Source organism: Myodes glareolus, chromosome 18 (genome assembly GCF_982192425.1).
Source record: "Myodes glareolus chromosome 18, mMyoGla1.1, whole genome shotgun sequence".
Taxonomy (NCBI): domain Eukaryota; kingdom Metazoa; phylum Chordata; class Mammalia; order Rodentia; family Cricetidae; genus Myodes; species Myodes glareolus.
Genome location: NC_142043.1, coordinates 53,763,076 through 53,776,946, shown reverse-complemented (window position 1 = coordinate 53,776,946; position 13,871 = coordinate 53,763,076). Strand labels below are relative to the sequence as shown.

At 41.9% G+C, this 13,871-nt stretch overlaps 1 protein-coding gene across 1 annotated transcript in view; it reads left to right on the top strand.

The window, feature by feature from the left end:
* Positions 1-13,871, top strand: part of Arid5b (AT-rich interaction domain 5B) — a 176,250-nt gene that overhangs the window by 22,658 nt on the left and 139,721 nt on the right. Inside the window, 1 exon segment of the mRNA XM_048451570.3 lies at positions 7,142-7,367. Within this exon segment, the coding sequence (XP_048307527.2) occupies positions 7,142-7,367 (226 nt within the window).

Sequence of the window (13,871 nt, the reverse complement as noted above, 5' to 3'; positions counted from 1 at the left end):
TGCAGGCTCTCACTGGGAAAGCAAGCAAGCATGCCTAGTGAGGAATGGTTAGCCATCGCTGGGACTGGGGTGTGTTCAGGTCCCCTCTGTGCCAGGAGAGGCAGTTTTCATCACGTGAGTAGAGTCAACTGTATCGTCAACTCGAGTTGATGCCGATACAGAGAAAGCTGGCTGAATTTGGGGAATCAAACTTCAGAATGTAGTCATGGGCCTTAGAGACGAACTGTGTGACGCCCCATGGAGAGTGACTTCCTCAGAGAACGAAGCACAGAAAAGGAAAATCTGGACCTAGACCGCATTGTATCTAAGAATTGTCTCCTCCATTTTCTCCTGGAGCATGGAATGAGGAAGCAAAGAGAAAAAAAAAAAAAAACAGGATACAGGAACGCAGAGTGGAGCCTGCAGGTATCAGGCAGCTGTCCTATCCGAGCAGCTGTCCTCCAGGGGTCTGCTTCCTATCTGCGCGCCAATCACCCTTTTTTCCAGACCTCTCTTTTCAAAGATGTCCATGCAGTTAGCAGCCTGGGGACTCAGAGACAGGGTCTGACTCCAGAACAGAGAACAGGTCCAGCACCAGGCATGCGGGTGACCTAAGCAGCTATATCTCCCGGCAATGTGCGCCAGGTGTGGGCAGCTCTTTCCTTATCTGTTCCCCCCCTCAATTAGGTGGGTCTTAGAGACACAGGAACAGATGCGTGACTGTGTGGCAGGTGATCTCATAACCATGTAAGGATTGCGCTAAGGGTTTTAGTGCACGGGTAATTTGGGACAAATACTACAAGGAGGTCAAGGAAAAAAAAATATAAAAATGCTCTACCGCAATGATATAATACAGAAGGTTTTTTGTTTTGTTTTGTTTTCCAAGACAAGGTTTCTCTGTGTAACTCTGGAGCCTGTCCTGGAACGCATTCTGTAGATCAGCCTGGCCTCGAACTCACAGAGATCCGCCTGCCCCTGCCTCTCAAGCGCTGGAATTAAAAGCGTGCACCACCACCGCCCGGCAATACAGAATTCCTGAACATTTGTTTGTGTTTTCATTCAGGATCCTTTATAGTAAAAGTGTGGGGAACTCACCTAATATCTGTTTGTGTGAGCTCTAGCTGTGGGTTTTACTGTATCAAAAGCGAAACTAATTATCAAAGTACAAAATTCATTACAAAATAATAGCATGATACCCACAGGTGAAAACAATGGCTGTCACCTGGAATCATATCACCTAATCCTAAGTTGGAATGAATCATCCCTCTAAATGTGGAAGTACAAGTGTTTGGATGCAAACCCTGATTCTTAGTGGCCTGAGATTAGGCAGAGTTTTCAGAGATTTAAAGGGGGAACAAAACAAAATAAAACAACAACAACAACAAAAAAAAACAATCTAAGGAAAAAAGTCAACCAGTGAAATACACATTTATCTAAGACTTCTTCAGTGAAAGGCTCTACTACAGTGAGATGATATGATTTTTTCCAAAGATATTTGTTTGGTTGGTTTCTATGTATCTTTGGAGCCTGTCCTGGAACTAGCTTTGTAGACCAGGCTGGCCTTGAACTCACAGAGACCCGCCTGCCCCTGCCTTCCAAGCACTGCAATTAAAGGTGTGTGCCATCCCTGTCCAGCCTAATTTTATTATTATTCTTTGTGTGTGTGTCTGTGTGTGTGCGCGCATGTGTGCATGCTCGCACATATGTGCACACCTATGTGCCTATGTACAAGTATTTACACATGTGTGGAAAGGTACCCACAGAGGCCAGCAGAGGAATGGGGGTCCCTGGAGCTGGACTTCCAGGTGTTTGTGAGGTGCCTGATGTGGGTGCTGGGACCCAAGCTCAGTACCCTGAACAAAGCCCTCTTTGTAGCTGCCAAGCCATCCCCTGCCCCTGAGAGAATGTAATTCCAGTCAACAAATCTGACAAATGACTTGAATCCAGAAATTATAAAACCACCCAAAGCTCAAGAGTAAGAGCACAAACACATTTTAAAGACTGTATAAAGGACAAATATATGTAGCCAAATTTAAAAAAAAAAAACATACCGATACCAAACTAGCACCTGAAAACCAATATTTTGGCATCATTACTCATGAGAGGGAAATGGAACTGAGAAACTGCTGTGCGTGAGGTTAATTAGCAGTGGCAGTAGCCAGTGAGCGCAAGGGAGGAGTAACTACTTGTGGGAAAGCAACATGGTAGAGCTATCCCAGAATGCACAGGGGCGGTTGCTCTACACTAGATAGGCCCTACAATTCTTCACTCAGGTATTAAGAGAACTGAGAAGGTTGCTTGCACGAAGACCAGGACGTGGAAGAGGATAGCAGTTATGTTCGTACGTTTCCCAAACCGGAACATCCCCGATGTCCCTCCGTCTGTGAACAGTTGAACCAAATTTTGTGGGCATCCACCCAGTGGACGGTATTCACCAGAGATTCAAGCTGTCTTTCCAAGTAGCGACATGGGTGGCTCACAAGGCATTCTATGTCATGGGTCAACATGTATGATGCTTAATGTAGTAGCTACCAGAAGTTCTATGTCATGGGTCAACATGTATGATGCTTAATGTAGTAGCTACCAGAAGTTGGTGAGACAAATTATAATGACCGCGAAAGAGGAGGGGGCTGTCTAAGGTGAGAGTATTTCTCCTCTGTTGATTACAATGATGGTGGCTGTAAGAGCCTGTGAAGAAGTTTGTGACCATGTAGCATTTTTGTGGCAGTTAGATATGATGTAATATTGTCTCAAAAACTAAAGGTTTAACGAGAACTGATACACGGTCTTGCACTTTGTGTTAATGTCTTTACCGGCTAGCTACTTACTGCTAGATCTCGTACCTGCTTCTGCAATCAGTCTGTTGTGGCACCTGCCATGCGCTACAGGCTCAGGGAAACCCCTCGACGCTCTTCAAGGAGAGCGAGCGAGAGAGAAAAAAGCCAACAACAACTCATGTGATGGTGGTGTTTTTAGATTGGACTCTGTGGATCCCCTGAAGTGGCCAGGGATTCCCAGGGGCTCCTGGGCTGTCCGTTGAGAATCTCAGATATAATGCGAGACCCCCATATTTTAGTCATTTTCTCAGTAACCCATCTTTTTCTTTCCCGTGTCCGCATGGCCCCTTGAGTTTGCCTCACGACTCTGCTCAAATTGATCCTTTTTCAAAAATTAAATTTATTTAAAGAAGAAACTTTCTATGTTTCACACAGCTAGGAAAAAAAGTATCAATTTCCAGTAATTAAAATAATCACAAAATAATTAAGCAAGGAATTATGTGATATAATATATGGAACACATTACTCCTTGCCTAATTATATGTGTGTATACACACACACACACACACACACACACTTTGGCTTTGAAATTAATCTAGCATTTAATCAATGCTATGTGAACCACAGTAAAATACTCATTAGCTCCTTCCCCCTTTCATCTTTGTTTCAAATGTGGTGTGTGTGTGTGTGTGTGTGTGTGTGTGTGTGTGTGTGTGTGTGTTTCTATGAATCATCTAAATCCTTCTCTTCATGTCTCAGTTTGGAAGATACAGTGGTAGGGAAATAGTCACACGTGACTGACCCCAATAAACTCTTTGTGTCACCTCTGGGAATCCTGGCAATGACTGTGGCAAGGAGCTGGTGTCACCCTTTAAAAGAAAATATGTGTCAAAATCACTGACACCCAGGAAGGGTAAAGAAGTGGCTCAGTGTTTCCTGGCAACAAATTCCAGGCTTGGGATTTGAACCTGGGCCCCTTGGCTGCAGTCAGCAGAGAGGAAACCTGGGTTACCATCCACACCTGAGGTGAGTCAACACTAAGCTATGTCACTGACCTCCAGGGCCCTCATCAGGTACACAAGGGAGATGGATCCAATCAAAACGTGTCCACTGGAACTAGATGGTGTCTGGGTTCGGCAGAACACGTCAGGGGACAACAACGGGATGGAGCTCAGCCTAGAGGGGATTTCTCAAGTTGAAAAAGAAAGTGTGTGTTGTTCAGTTTCTGGTGGTTTCTGTTGTTGGTTTTGGTTGGCTTGTTCCTTTTTTTTTTCTATCTCCTTCCTTATTTTGTTGTATAAGAGAAGATTGAAGTCTAGATTTTTGTGTGTAAATTTTCCTACATTTGTAATGCGTGCAGGGGCCAGCCATGGCACTGAGTTGGCTGTTCTGTGGCTTCCGGCTCGGATCATCTCCTCTGACTTAGAGACTTCATGCTTAAATGAACTGGTTTTGTAAAAGTGAGAGGAATAAAATCCCAATTACAGAAAGAGTTGAAAACAATGATGAAGGGGGAGAGGACATAGTGAACGTCTTAACGTGTCCTACATAAATATTGATTAAACGCTGGGTTAATTGAAAAGTCAGGGTCCATTAACAGAATAACGACATGTATTTCTTTGTGATCCTTTTGTGTTGTATTAGAGTAAATCAGGGATATTTATTCAGTACTAATTCTCAGTTTGCCGAGAGCTCGTGTAATCATGGCATGAGCTTACTGGGATTCTTTTCATAGACACACAGACTTGCCCGAGGACGGGCACTGTGAGAAAGTTACTCAGCACTGACTCAGAATAATGAGTATGAACATGTGACAGGCGCCATTGTGAGCCCAAAGTAAGGTTTCCTGACACATTTTCCATGTCCATGTGGGCTGCTTTGTTTCAGAGGGTTGTATGCTGTTTCCCGTTCTTATCAGATTTCCTTCAAAATCCTGGCGTTTAACAATGGGGAAGAGACGGTGTCTCTCTAAATCCACACAAAGCACACGGCTGGGTTCACAATTAATCCCAACTTGGGTTTTTGATTTATATGTTTGGGTGAATTCTTCTCTCTTTCTCTCTCTCTCTTTCTCTCTCTCTCTCTCTCTCTCTGTGTGTGTGTGTGTGTGTTTGTGTGTGTGTGTGTGTGTGTGTAAGAGAGAGAGAGGGAGAGAAAGTTGAGGTTAAATCTATAGAGACGATCTTGAAAGACAAGTTTATTCATTAATGACATCATAAGGATTGTATTTTCTCTTGGTTAATAAACTATTTGTTCGGCGGGTGCTGTAAGGCAGCCAGGGCTAGTCATGTCATTTCTCGGAAAAGATCTGAAGCAACTGGTAATTGAAACGATGATCGTTTGATCACAGGGCTATTTGAGAATAACACTCATCTCCAAACTTGTCTATTCTAGGAAGCCTTATTTGGTCAAAACGTTGCCAAATTCCATCTGTGCTAATGTGGAGGCTAATATACCGTGCTACTTAATTATTTTCCAGAATATTCTAAATGCTGTGGCTGGTGTACATACTCCCCCTCCCCATCCCAGAAGCTGTTCCCATATGCTTTGAAACAATACCTAGCCTGGATTTTTTTTTTATTCTAGTATTTCACAATCATCATGTAATAGTTATAAAATGCAGGATGAGGAGAGATCTATTTCAAGAAGTTGGTGTGGTGATTGTAGGTGAAGTTAACCCAGCAAATGGCATTTTTGTCCTGTGCCCCCTAGTTTATGAAGTCTTGAGGTATTTTCTTGAGAAGAAGCTAAAACACAATTTCCACTTTGTCTGCCTTTACTGGAAGTTCATATTTGATGAAGATAAGAGAAAGGATCCCGTTACCCAGTCTTGTTTCCATTCTTGAGAGAGCCCTTATGACTGCTCTCTGTAAGAAACTTCTTTTTCTCAGAAGCAGTCCTGAACCAGACAAGGAAAAGCAAAATTTACCTCTTACCTTAAACCATTTAAAATAACAAAATTGAGTGCTCCTTACTGTGTCAACATCTTCTTTAATAAAACCCTTTTTGTTTGCGTTGGAGCGGTGTGTGGGGGTGTGTGTGTAGGGGAGTAGAGAGTAGGTTGTGATGTGTTTAAGTGTATGTGTAAGATGTGGTGTGTATGATGTGTGTGTGTGTGTGTGTGTGTAATGTCTGTGTGGTATGGTGCCTCTGTGTGTGTGTGGTGTGTGGAGTATGTCTAGTGTGTATGTGGTATGTGGTGTGTATGGATGGTGAGCGTGTGTGTTTGTACGTGTGTAGGCAGGGTAGGGAAGAGAGAGTCATATTTAAGAGCAAAATTAAGCCAAGTTCCGTTGTGAATTTCTTTTTGTCTAATAGCTTAGAGACGTCTTCCTGTTGGTGTTTTGTCAGAACTATTTTGAAAATTTCTGTGAGCTTTAGGGGTTTTTCACGGCTAAGCCTTCTTCAGAAAGGTTCAGTCAAAAAAGTCAGTTCAAGTTAAAATGTCAAATGCTTCAAATAAGTTCATTTAGAGCCCGGGAGAGGAGATCCATAAGCTTTTTCCAGAGAATCTCTGGGCCCCTCTTTGTTCTTCATAGAGATATCTACTAAATATCTTGCTGGGTTAATTCTGAGGCAGAAAACTTGTTTCCTGGAAGCAATTAGAGATGTTTAAAATTCAAATTTATGATCCTTGGGAGGAACTGAAGCTTCAACGACTTTTCTTAGATTCAAAGGCTTTCTCACCGCCCTCCTGCCCCCTCCAAGCCATATGTATTAAAAGAGAAAAAAAAAAGTCCACTCATTTCTCAGCTTGCAAAGTTTTGCAGAAACACGAGAATGTGTCAGTTGCTTTCGGTGGGAAGCACATAACATTTATGAAGTATTTCTTTGGGGATTACGTCACAGTTTTATTTAATTTTTAGGACAAAAGTTAAATTCAATATTTGTGTATAAGCCAAGGGAAAATGTACCATAAACATAGGAATTTGGGGGTGAGTCAGAGTTCCAAGAATTCTAGATTTACTTAGGCCATTTATATGGAGACTAACCATTAGTCATCCAGCTTCGCGTTTTACATTTGCTATTAATTGCGTCTAAAAATTAGCTTTCACTGAAAGAGGTAGATAGGGAGATGGGCTCTGTGACTGGCATTTAAAACGCCCGTTACAATTACTGCCTTATTTTTGTAGACCTCCTAGTTCATAGGGAACATGTCATATCAATTATTCTTTAAATAAAGAGGCCTGGAAAGCCAGTGAGTGAGCTGAATTGAGCTCACGGTATGCCTCTCATCCTAAACGTTACACATTGTCTGCTCGCCCAAGGTTAGACCACTTGCTGAAAGTGAGACCATCCCTGTGGCTTCCAGGTGGGCTTTGCTGAGACTGGATCACTTCCCTCAAACCCAGAGTAACATTTTCTGCTCATCCCACTTCTTGTAGGACGAGGTCATCGCTGTCTCCGAAAAGGTGATCGTAAAATTAGAAGACCTGGTCAAATGGGCGCATTCTGATTTCTCCAAGTGGAGGTGTGGGCTCCGAGCCACACCAGTAAAAGCAGAGGCATTTGGAAGAAATGGACAGAAGGAGTCTCTGCTCAGGTATAGGCAGTCAACCCTCAACAGTGGACTCAACTTCAAAGACGTTCTTAAGGAGAAGGCTGATCTTGGTAAGTATGCGTCCTGCTTCTAAATTCAATGTGTAGGAATGTGCGATGAGCTACACCCAGACTGTAGATTATTCTAGAAACCTTATTATCCATATGTGTATGTGAAATGACATAAGAACTATATATGTGAGAACTGTGTAGTATGTAAGAATTATATAGCGTAATTATTTCTTATGGGGCTGGAAAGATGGCTCTGTATGGGTTAAGAACCCTACTGTTCTTAGACTGTGGCAGTTCCGTTCCTAGCACCTATGCTGGGCAGCTCACACACCCCTGAAATTTCAGCTTCAGGGGGAATCGGATGGCTCTGGCCTCTGAAGGTACCTGCATGCATGTGCACACATCATACACATGTACACCTGCATACTCATCACACACACACACACACACACACACACACACACACACACGGTTAGAAATAATAAAACTGAATCTTTAGAAATATTATAGATTACATATAAATTAGATAATAGGGCCTAGAGAGATGGATCAGATAGGGGAAAAAAATGCTTGCCTTGTAAACATGAGGACCTGAGTTCAATCCCCAGGACCCACATTATAAAGCCAGGCACAATGGTGCATGTGTGTAATCCCAGCCCTGGGAGAATCAGAGGAGGATCCCTGCGGCCACCCTGCCTAACCACATAGATGAGTTCCAGGCCAAGGAATGACCCTGTCTCAAAAAAAAAAAAAAAAAAAGGAAGAAAGAAAAAAGAGAGAGAAGATGGATAGCCTCTGAGACACACAATACAGGATACTGTCTTCTGTCCTTCACAGGCAGACACATGCACACACAAGCACGGTGAAACACAATGTGTACCTATACATACACACACAATATATATCTTATAAAATAAGATATCTTATAAAATTACATATTGTATAACACTATAGTATATAATTTGTATTAGAACTTATATCTAGGCATATTATAAATGGGCATAAAATTGATTTACTCTAATGGGGTCCAAAGCTATGAACTGGGAAATGCCTGGGCGGGAAGGAATGAATGTGTCCTGTTGTATTATATTGTATTATAGGCTCTCCTTTATGTAAAGCCTCGTACTGGGTGACATAGCACATGGCCTCAGATAACGTTTTATCTAAGACTTAATTAGGGCTAATATTGAGTTATTGAAGATGTTAGATATATGCTGTAGGTGAATAATATGACATCTAAGAATACCAAGTCAGAATTTCAAGTATGAAGCAGCATCAGGCAAAATGATGATTCACTTAGTGTGGGGCAATAGAAGGAGCTAGAAAGTGCTGGGGTAGGTGTCCTTGAGCCTTTCCTCCAGTGGCGAAGTGTTCCACCCCTCTTCCTTGTCTTCACAAAGAGTTTGGACTGTAGAAAAAATTCTTTCTCCAGCTTTAGAGTGTGCTGGCCATGTCTGGACATCAGCTCTGCCCCTGGGTTGCATGGCCTTAGGTAAATAGGTTAAAAGCAGAACCTTCTGTCCTCCTATATGGAAAACAGGGACATGAAGGTCTCACATGGTGAAGGAATTCTCCTGCCTCAGCAATCTCTCCTCCCGTGACTATGAGGCGATGTCCACTTTTTGTCTTGACTTTGTTTGCGACTCCCATGGCTGTCACTGCCCTGCGCTTCTAGTGTTACTCAAGACCAAAGCTACTGACCTCTCTTTTAGGCGAGTTATTTCCTCTTTACACAAAGAGGAACTTCACTTTTAACATACTGAGGCATCTTTTTCTTTCATTCTAGCACAATGCTGACTTTTTTCAGGGCCCTGGTTTATGCTTTAATGTGACAACTTCCTGTTTTTATGGGGTTTTTTTTTGCTTTTTTTGTTGTTGTTTTTTTTTTTTTTTTAGCCTAGACCTTAACTTTTACAAGAAACCTTGATGATTTCTTTTAACTGACATAGAGAGACTGACTCGCACCAGGGAACTGACTCCCTGCCTTGTGATTCTGGTTTGTGGTAAGCAATGCAGTTTGAGCAATAGCATGAAGACCATCCTGCAGTTTAATATCAACCGTTCCCCTGGCAGCTTTTTGATAAATACTGGGTGGCAACATTTTAGACACACAACCAAATGGTCATATGCGCAATTAGAGAGACAATGATTAAGCTAGTGTTCTTTCTTCTGAGCCAGGGAGTTTGTAATCGTCTTCACATATTTGCTGCTAACAGCCCCAGTTTTTTGTTTTGTTTTTTCTTTTTTTTTTTTTTTATCAACACTGCCTGACTACTTTTCATGACTTGGGAGAATGCTGGCTAATAATGAAGCTGCTGGGTTGGCTACCATCTGAACGTGTGGTCACAATTCTATCTCCATTGTCTTGTTTTTTTGCCTTAACATTAAACCCTTCCTTTGTTTGGCTCTTTCTTTCTTCCTCTGAGTTATGGAATATAGTGTTACTAATAAAACATTACACAGGAAACCCACGGGGCACAGAAGGCTGTGTAGATGGTTAAGCTTGATGTCACTCATGTAAACACGAGTATTTATAGGACAGTTGTTTTGGGCTTCAAAGGGAGAGTTTATTAATGAGCACAAAACAAAGCCCAATTTCTTTATCTTTAATTTTAATTTATTTCTTTAAAATTCATTTTCTATTCCATCCACAGTTCTCCTCCCCACCCCTCCCCCAGCCCAACCCCCCTCCACTCCTCCCAGTGGATAAGGGGCTCCCATGGGAAGTCAACAAAGTCTGGCACAAAGTCCAATTTCTTAACTCTGTCTGAAGAAAGTTTGAGAGTCTTGGATTCTAAAGACAACAACAACAAAAGTCTATAATCTATGTAATCCGTGTCATCTGCCCCTTCACCAGCCCCTCCATTCTCAGCTGGTTCCAGAAGAAATGAGTTTGTCTAACTATTCAAAGCACTTGCTGGTGATTTTGGTCTTGAAAATGGAGACTAGTGACTTTGGAATTGAATTGCATTTTATATTTTCCAAGGAGAACCTAGTTAATGGTTACCTGGCTGACCTAGAATCATCTAGACTCCTAGATGGTTTGGTGTGTGTGTGTGTGTGTGTGTGTGTGTGTGTGTGTGTGTGTGAGAGAGAGAGAGAGAGAGAGAGAGAGAGAGAGAGAGAGAGAGAGAGAGAGAGAGATTTCGGGGACTCATGTCTGAGATTATTGCTTGGGAAGAGAAGCTTCAAGAAAAAACTTTATTGACAGACCCTTGGGGGACAAGAAAGACTGCATACCTTTTATTTTTGTAAGTGTAAAGTACCCCTTTAAGGACAGGATTTAGGGCCTTGAAATTCTACTGGGCTGGTATGAACTGTGGGGAATTCGAGACAAATAGCTTTCGTAATTGGAATGCACGCTGTGTTGTAATAATGTGCAAAGAGAAACACAAACTTTCCTTAATGTAACGAGTTTCCATTATCTCTCAGATCTGAGATTTGTGAGTCCACATTGTTGGGATTTCAACTGGGTACTTTTAGACCAGGAACGCAGGGGGTGTTGTTGGCCATTCACAAGCCATGTACTGGTGATTTTCTCCTCAGCCTATCTGTGGCAACAAAAGGTTTGCTGGCCTTTCTTTCTACCTCAGTGTTTTCTCTCTCTCTCTCTCTCTCTCTCTCTCTCTCTGTGTGTGTGTGTGTGTGTGTGTGTGTGTCTGTCTGTCTGTCTGTCTCTGTTTATCTCTCTGTATATCTCTCTGTTTCTCTGTGTGTCTCTGTCTATCTCTGTGTTCATCTGTCTCTCTTTCTCTCTCTCTCTCTCTCTCTCTTTCTCTCTCTCTCTCTTTCTCTCTGCCACTCCAAAACCACCTCCCACAGCACACTGTGAGTGGAAGCTTTCAGCTAGACCTTCCTTCTTCAGGGCCTTCCTCATTGTTCTCTTCAAAGACAGATGAACTTTGAGATTGCTCAAGGACCCTCCCCCGACTCCTAGCCCGGAAGTAAGCAAAGAATGGGAAACTCACCTTTTTGGGAAAAGAGTCAAATTCTCAGTGTGCTGTGTTTTTCAAAGCCCAGTTCCCCTAGCCTGTTAAAAAAACGTCAATAATAACGAAAGAATTAGGTTGACTCTTAAAGACAGATTTTCAAAATATAAAACCCAGTGAAACGAAAGTGCTTCTCTTGCTCAGGGTGAGCAAGCTCCCTCCCATTCCAGTTTGTGTCATTTCCTGTCTCTCTGTGAATAGTAAAAGAACAAAATAAAACAACACGAACGTGTGTCTGGCAACAAATTAATGCTGTACACAGAAAAACACTGCCTGGTGGCTCCCAATGGCGGTCAACACCCTGTCTTTTTTTTTTTTTCTTTAAATCACCTCTCCCCTTGAGGGTGTTCTGTTTGTTTTTTAAAACCTTCCAGAGTTTTCATTTAAGACTCTAAATGAGTACTGGCAACAGCTACAGATGCGGATAGTGAGAAAGCTAATCATTAAAACAATAAACACTTCTGAGATATGATACAGCACATTTATCGCGCCCCTTCCCTATTTTATCCCTCGAAAAGAAAGTTCCACATGAAACCCACACCAACTGGGGCTTTCCTGGGGTGGGGGTGACTCTTTCAGCCCATTTCATACTGAGTTGCTTTTTTTTTAAGTCAAGAAAAATAGCCGTGTAAAAACAGAAGGGTTAAGGAATGTGTTATTCATAAGCATAACGAACACAAAAACCTGTTCTTCCAGAAGAATCAGACTGATTAAATCATTCACCACACAAGCCTCTAGTTATTTATTTTTGTCTTTAGAATTACAGTCCTTAGCTTTGTAATAAAGTGGACCTGATACCCATATTTGGTATGGCAGTTAGGAGTAGTCAAATGAAGAATTATTTCATTTTACAAAAATTTTAGCAACTTAGGAGTATAAATACTATCAGTTAAACATAGCAAACTCACATTTTTTATTCCTTGGGCTATAGTTTGAAAAAAAATCAAATTATTTTATATAACACTGTTTCTCACAGAGTTCCTTTAAGTGAGGTATGAAAGCCGCAGTGTAAGCTTTATTGGCCTATAAATATGTCATTATAGTTGGACTACATTTATATGCTTGGGATTGTTGTTTAAGCCAAGAAAATATGTCTCTACAGGTTGATTTTTTATTGAAATCCTTTGAGGCATACAGCAAAATGTGTTTTAGGCCAAGGTTATTAAAACAGCGTTTTCTTTCTTTTCCCCCCTTTTTCAACAGACTCAGTGTCAATTACCATACCGCTCACTGTCTGCGGATGGGCAGTTATGAATGGTCTCATCTCTAAGCACGTCTTTAGAAGAAAAATAATAAAGAGAGAGGAAGCTGAACAAATTCAGGAGAAAGAAAGAGAATGCCTGTGTGTGTGTGCGCACGTGCGCGTATGTGTCTGTGTGTGTCTGTGTATGTGTGTGCGTCTCTGTGTGTGCATGCGTGTGCGTCTGTGTGTGTGTGTGTTTGTAAGACCTGCCCGAATTTAATGTTGGCGAAGTGTCTGGTTCCACATCCTATCAGAGAGTGGCCTCCCCTTTCCCTACACGAACAGTGATTTCTTCTGCACTTTGGGTAGTAGATGGTACAGTGGATGGACCATGAGAAGGATGTTGCCTCTACCCTTAGATTTCTTTTCTTTTCTAATTTATTAAACTTTATTTATGTACATTGGTGTGAAGGTATCAGATCCCCTGGAATTGGAGTGACAGACAGTTGTGAGCTGCCTTGTGGGTGGTAGGAATTGAACCCGGGTCCTCTGGAAAAACAGCTAGACCTCTTAACCACTGAGTCTACCCACTAGCCCCCTGATAAATGTGTTTGTTTGGTTTGGTTTTTCGAGACAGGGTTTCTCTGTAGCTTTGGAGCCTGTCCTGGAACTAGCTCTCGTAGACCAGGCTGGTCTCTAACTCACAGAGATCTGCCTGCCTCTGCCTCCCCACTGCTGGAGGATTTAAATATATATATATGATTTATATAATCTTTTATATAAATATATAATATAATTAATATAATATTCCTGCCTATCTTTTAATCTAGCCACAAGCCTATCAATGTAATTACTACATATGGTTATATATGTGTTATTTACATGCTTAAACTGATAATATTATGCAGTAATATGCAATGCATAATTGAGATGTGTTAAACATGTATGCTTTCATATTGCAAATTACGCAACTTCTTTTCTCCTGAAAATTCTATTAGAACAAGCTGAGCCATACGTGGATATGAAGAGCCCCTCAAGTTGTTTGTGAAAAAAACTAGAGTTGTTGCTTAGACATTCTTGTTTTTTCTTTTTTATTAAGAATTTTTTAATACAATCTTTTCTCATTTTACATAGCTATCCCCGTTCCCACTCCCTCCCCTCCTCCTTCCCTGTGCTTCCCCCCTACCCTACCCCACCCTTCCACTCCTCAGAAAGGGTAAAGCTTTCCATGGGGAGTCAACAAAGCCTGACACTTCACTTCGAGGCAAGACCAAAGCCCTCCTTCCTACATCTAGGCAGCAAACATCCCTCCAAAGAGAATGTGCTCCTAGATGCCAGTTCAAGCGCTAGAGAGAAATCCTGGTTCCACTGCCAGCGGCACCACAACCGCCC